Below are 5916 nucleotides of genomic sequence, written 5' to 3'. Positions count from 1 at the left end.
TCGTCGTCATCGATGAAACCATTCAATTTAATCTTCAATGGAATGATCAATCATACCAGAAACATTTATCGATTTAACTAACCTATCGATTCAATTGAACCGCCAAATTTTTTTCTCTGAGACAGAAGAAAAGAGAAGAAGAAAGAGAGTGTCGGTGAAGATATTTTTCCCTTTTAAGGATAAGTGCTGGGTTTATGGTAATTTGACCCAGTTTTTGACTAGTTAAACGACCATTGACTCCATTATGCGGGCCCAAAGGGTGAAAATAAACGGTAAGGACATTTTAGAAAGTTTGAACAAAACGGGACATTAATTTATAGGTTTAGAAAAACCGGGGCACTTTATCAAAATTCCCTATTTTCATATTTCCACCATTTGGTCCCAAGACTCCCCAACCAACACTGCTGGCCAAACAAAAGGTTAGGAACGAAGTATGTACGGCTCTAGTTGTGAGGTCTGTAGATGGCCACGCCCTTGTTTATCTACTCTCCACATAACAATAGCTAAACTGTGTACTTTACTGATAGTAAAGCTACTTCCAGAGAGGAAATCAAGCAACCATGGCCGACAGTAATCTGAGTCTAAGATGGTCTCTCAAAGGAATGACTGCTCTAGTCACTGGTGCAACCAAAGGAATTGGGTACTCATGGTTCTTTTTTGTCTGCTTAGATTTGAAATTTTCTAACGTTGGTTTTCTGCACTTAAAAATCTCTTCGTAATGAGCAGGTATGCTATTGTTGAGGAATTAGCCGGGCTAGGTGCAACGATTCATATTTGCGCCCGTACCAAAGACGACATTGATAAGTGCTTGAAAGACTGGGAGGCAAAAGGTTATCAAGTTACTGGTTCAGTATGTGATGTTTCTGTTCCGGCAGAACGCGAGGAACTGATGAAAACAGTTTCTACTGTTTTCGGTGGAAAGCTCAACATCCTTGTAAGTTGACTCAACCAGCCGTAGCTAGTCATATGAATATTTGAAATTATAGAGATGATATCGGGTATGACAACCGAAGCTCTTTGTACGATTATAGGTAAACAATGCTGGTTTATACATATTTAAAAATACCTTGGAATTCACTGCTGAGGATCACACAAAAGTCATGACAACAACCTTGGATTCTGCTTACCATTTCTCAACACTTGCACAACCTCTCTTGAAAGCATCCGGTTCAGGAAACATTGTTTTCATTTCCTCTGTTGCTGGTGTCGTTGCTTTACCAATGGTATGCAGTTATTCAGCTTGTAAAGGTAATGGATCATTTTCATTCTGACAAAAATAGAAGACTGAAGCAGTTTCAAATCCGTGTCATTTTCATTCTAAATCTCTCTATGAATAAAATTTTGCAGGAGCAATAAATCAAATTACCAAGAATTTCGCCTGTGAATGGGCCAAAGACAAGATTCGTGTCAATTCCGTGGCACCATGGCTTATCAAAACTCCACCTATCGAACAGGTATAACTTGTTTGTGGCGCCTAAATTTGTCGAATTTTTCCTTTAGTGCCTCGCTGATTCACTAAACCTTTGTTCATTACAGCTAATGCAAGACAAGGAGCAGCTAGATAGCGTCATCTCACGAACCCCAATCCGTCGCCTAGGAGAACCAGAGGATGTCTCATCTCTGGTTGCTTTCCTATGCCTCCCAGCTGCTTCTTACATCACTGGCCAAGTTATTTGTGTGGATGGCGGATTTTCAGTCAACGGTTTCCATCCATTACATGACTAGTAGCAGTAAGAAATTGGATATTCCTATATGTTGGAGAGAATAACAATTAAGTATGCTATTTGATTAAATCCTTGTCTGTTTCGTTGATGTGACAGAACAACATATTAAAATGGCGTAAGAAAGAAACAAGCACAAGCAATCAAATTTAATAGTTGTATTTTAAGAGCCAATTTCTTCCCGGTTGAGTTCTTTATAAGCCATGCTGTCAGTGAAATCCCATCATCCGTCATTGCAACTTTACAAGGGGATTGGTCGGCTACTCAGGCGGCCAACTAGAGCCGTAGAGCCCCATATTCATTGACATATACCACAAATTCCATTTTCCCACAACTCCTTGCAACACTATCAACTCAACAAAAGTCGGTGCATGCAGTTTATCCAATTTTGGCAGATGTGACATTACGATGAACCACAACCCCTTACCTGAAGGGGGTTACCCAATCACAAGATCAATCAGAATCATTAAGCAGGACTTTAATAATAGTTAAAAATTACGTACACGTAGATGTTGACATTTCTGTTCTATCTATAAATCCTAGCTGGTTAATGATCCCATTGTATCATCAAGGAGATTAGTGCTAATTAATAATAGTACTACTTCCAGAGAGGAAATCAAGCAACCATGGCAGAGAGTAGTAATCTGAGTCTAAGATGGTCTCTCAAAGGAATGACTGCTCTAGTCACCGGTGGAACAAAAGGAATTGGGTAATTTATACTACTACTAGTCATGGGATTTTGCTTATACCTGAAATTTTTTCTACTGTTCACTCTTTGTTAAATGAGCAGGCATGCTATTGTAGAGGAATTGGCCTGGCTAGGTGCAGCGGTTCATATTTGTGCCCGGACCAAAGACGATATCAGTAAGTGCTTGAAAGACTGGGAGGCAAAAGGTTATCAAATCACTGGTTCAGTCTGTGATGTTTCGGTTCAAGCTGGACGCGAGGAATTGATGAAAACAGTTTCTACTGTTTTTTCTGGAAAGCTCAACATCTTTGTAAGTTGGTTCATTATACTTATGTGTGCTATTCCACATCCTATTGTTGCTTTGATTGAAATATGCTATTTCATATCCTTTGATAAATATGATACTTGTGCGTTGCAGGTAAACAGTGCTGCTGCATACATATTTAAAGATACCTTGGACTACACTCCTGAGGATCACATAAAAGTCATGACTACAACCTTTGAAGCTGCTTATCATTTCTCAACACTTGCCCACCCTCTCCTGAAAGCATCAGGTTCAGGAAACATTGTTTTCATTTCTTCTGTTGCTGCAGTCGTTGCTATACCTCTGGTGTCCAATTATTCAGCTTGTAAAGGTAATCATTTTCGATATTGACAAGTTTAGATTACTGAAACACTAATTGAGTTTCAGAAGGACTAATTCAAATTTGTATCAATAAAATATCCAGGAGCAATAAATCAAATTACCAAGAACTTTGCTTGTGAATGGGCCAAAGACAAGATTCGTGTCAATTCCGTCGCACCATGGGTTATCAGAACTCCACCTCTCGAACCGGTATAACTTGATCTTTCTGCCTTAACTTGTTGCAGTTTTCTACTTGTCATTTTGTATGAACTATTATCGCAACAACTAAGTGACATTAGAGGCAACAGATGCAACTTAAAGGCCGGAGATGAATACTGATAATGCCTATGATAAATGGAACTTATCTTGCTTTTCTCCTTTAACTCCTTGCAGAGGCTGCAAGACAAGGCGTATGTAGACACCATCATTGCACGAACTCCGATCCGTCGCATAGGAGAACCAAGTGATGTTTCATCTCTGGTTGCATTTTTATGCCTCCCAGCTGCTTCTTATATCACTGGCCAGATTATCTCTGTAGATGGCGGATTTTCAGTCAACGGTTTCTATCCATTGCATGACTAATAACAGTGACAATTTTATAATTCTGGATACTGTATTTCAGTAATTGATACATTGCAGCAGTATGTGTGATTGCTCAAATAATGGCTCTGGTTCCTGCATTTCAGCATCTGGTGCAGCGAACAATTTATCTTGTGTGTTCATTTGAAATAATATCAATTACATGCTTGCTTCGGTTGAATTTAACATTAATCCTCTGGAACCAGAAACAAACACTTTACATTTCTCTTTTTTCGCCCGGATTCATGTAAAATGATCTCCATGAAAATGTACTCAAACTTATATACATTACGATGTGAATGAAGTAACGAATAAAGAGAAACGATAAATATACGTTATTTGTTTTATTTGACACTTGATTCATAATTCAAATAATAACACAACACTGCAATAACCAATTACTGAAATTCACTGTACTAGTCATGTAGTGGATGGAAACCATTGACTGAAAATCCACCATCTACGCAAATAACTTGGCCAGTTATGTAAGAAGCAGCTGGGAGGCATAGGAAAGCAACCAGAGATGAGACATCCTCTGGTTCACCTAGGCGACGGATTGGGGTTCGTGAGATTAAGCTTTCTACGTGCTCCTTGTCTTCTAGCATCTGCAATGGAATTTGTTTTAGAGAGATTTCGTCATGAGCAAACTAGTTACATATCAGTCAAGGCCATCAGGCGCCTTGCAGTCAACTACCTCGATGTTTATACAAGTTTTACCGTTTGGAGCTTAGGGGTTCTGATAACCCATGGTGCAACACAGTTGACTCGAATCTTGTCTTTGGCCCATTCGCAGGCAAAACTCTTGGTTACTTGATTGATTGCTCCTATTAGAAATAGTAATTATATCTTGAAATTAGATTTTTGATCAAAACTTATCTAGTGCACTTACAGATTTTATCACAAAATTTACCTTTAAAAGCTGAATAATTTGAAAGCAACGGTATTGCGACGACTCCAGCAACAGAGGAAATGAAAACTATGCTCCCCGAACCAGATGCTTTTAACAAAGGGTGTGCAAGTATGGATAGACCATAACCAGAATCAAAGGTAGTTGCGAAGGTTCTAGCATGATCCTCGTCGGTGTAATCCACGCTTTCCTTGAACACACCTGTCCCGACATTGTTCACCTGAACAGTAGCACAAACCGGCAATCAAGAGCTATATGATATCGTGATAAAAATGATGAGGAAGTGACAGTAAATTACTTACAAGGATGTTGAGTTCGGCATCAAATACACCGGATACAGTTTCTATTAGTTTCTTTCTTTCAGCCGGAACTGAAACATCACAGACTGAAGCGGTAACTTTATAACCTTTTTCCTGCCAATCTTTCAAGCAGTTTTTGATACCGTCTTCGTTCCTAGCCGTAGTGTGAACTGTTGCTCCTAGTTCAGCTAACTCCTCTACTATGGCATGTCCAATCCCTCTGGTACCTCCAGTGACAAGAGCAGTCATTCCCTTGAGAGACCATCTCTGCTGTGATTGTACTGTGCTACTGCTGCTTGTCATGGTCTTTTCGCTGTTATCCTTCTCTGCAGTTGTTAAGAAAATAAATCAAATGGTTGAAGAGCGATTCACAATTCATTCAATTTTTTGTTTTTAATGGAGTTCATTATGGTACAGACCAAAAAAAAAATGTTTATATTGTGTCAATTCTTTTTGGTAGTGGGTGGAACACTGTAGTGCTGGAAAAGAGTGTGTGATATCAAATAGTGGAGCCACATCAGAATGATCGCATGTATCTATGGAGAATCAAATCCTTGTCTAAAATAATCTCTAGATTCAATAATTAAAGAGAGACTAACAATTAATTAATCATGTCTTTTGGTTAGGTTCTTGTCTATGTTAACATCCGACGGGACATATATTAAAAAATAAAAAAATCAGACAAACCAGTTTCCTGGTCAAACAAAACAAAAATACGTTCAAATTTTGCAAGATTGCTAATAGGGGTATCAGATTAAGCGGGGTATACCAAAATCAAGATAATACAAAACAAATTTTCATATATGACAAAACAAGTTTTGCCTTGGCTTGGTATATCCCCACTTAACCTGGCACCCCCATTAGTAGCCTTGAAAATTTGTGGCCTCGCAAGTTTCAAGAAATAAAGGAAAGGGTTTATGCCTTATGGAGTTCACTCTAACTGTAAGAACCATGGAGACTAGGACACTGGGAGTATAAATCAAGATTGCTACGGGGTAGCAATTTAATCAGGTGTACACCAAATCTGATGTAATCATATACGTCACACAAGATATCCTGAAATGGTACATCCCCGACCAAACTGGTACTATTAGCAG

At 38.9% G+C, this 5916-nt stretch overlaps 3 protein-coding genes across 4 annotated transcripts; 2 read left to right on the top strand and 1 right to left on the bottom strand.

Moving 5' to 3' along the window:
* Positions 1-479: 479 nt before the first annotated feature.
* Positions 480-1890, top strand: LOC113283980 (tropinone reductase homolog At5g06060-like). 2 transcript variants are annotated; one of them, XM_026533374.1, is made up of 6 exons: positions 480-640; positions 727-934; positions 1032-1248; positions 1348-1454; positions 1537-1730; positions 1821-1886. In XM_026533374.1, exons 1-5 carry the CDS (start codon positions 561-563, stop codon positions 1723-1725), a joined length of 801 nt encoding a protein of 266 aa, XP_026389159.1. In that variant the 5' UTR covers positions 480-560; the 3' UTR covers positions 1726-1730; positions 1821-1886. The 2 variants fall into 2 exon arrangements, with proteins under 2 accessions (XP_026389159.1, XP_026389151.1); XM_026533366.1 differs by having other exon boundaries at positions 1537-1890.
* Positions 1891-2035: 145 nt separating this feature from the next.
* On the top strand, positions 2036-3799 carry LOC113283973 (tropinone reductase homolog At5g06060-like). Its single transcript, XM_026533356.1, has 5 exons — positions 2036-2430; positions 2512-2719; positions 2828-3044; positions 3138-3244; positions 3428-3799. Exons 1-5 carry the CDS (start codon positions 2348-2350, stop codon positions 3614-3616), a joined length of 804 nt encoding a protein of 267 aa, XP_026389141.1. The 5' UTR covers positions 2036-2347; the 3' UTR covers positions 3617-3799.
* A 56-nt stretch (positions 3800-3855) lies between these two features.
* On the bottom strand, positions 3856-5271 carry LOC113283963 (tropinone reductase homolog At5g06060-like). The gene is made up of 4 exons (XM_026533343.1): positions 4823-5271; positions 4524-4740; positions 4331-4437; positions 3856-4218 (listed from the first exon to the last, which is right to left on the bottom strand). Exons 1-4 carry the CDS (start codon positions 5120-5122, stop codon positions 4030-4032), a joined length of 813 nt encoding a protein of 270 aa, XP_026389128.1. The 5' UTR covers positions 5123-5271; the 3' UTR covers positions 3856-4029.
* Between the last annotated feature and the right edge of the window lie 645 nt (positions 5272-5916).

The sequence above is a fragment of the Papaver somniferum genome, chromosome 1 (assembly GCF_003573695.1).
Source record: "Papaver somniferum cultivar HN1 chromosome 1, ASM357369v1, whole genome shotgun sequence".
NCBI lineage: Eukaryota > Viridiplantae > Streptophyta > Magnoliopsida > Ranunculales > Papaveraceae > Papaver > Papaver somniferum.
This window is presented reverse-complemented; position numbering and strand designations above follow the sequence as displayed.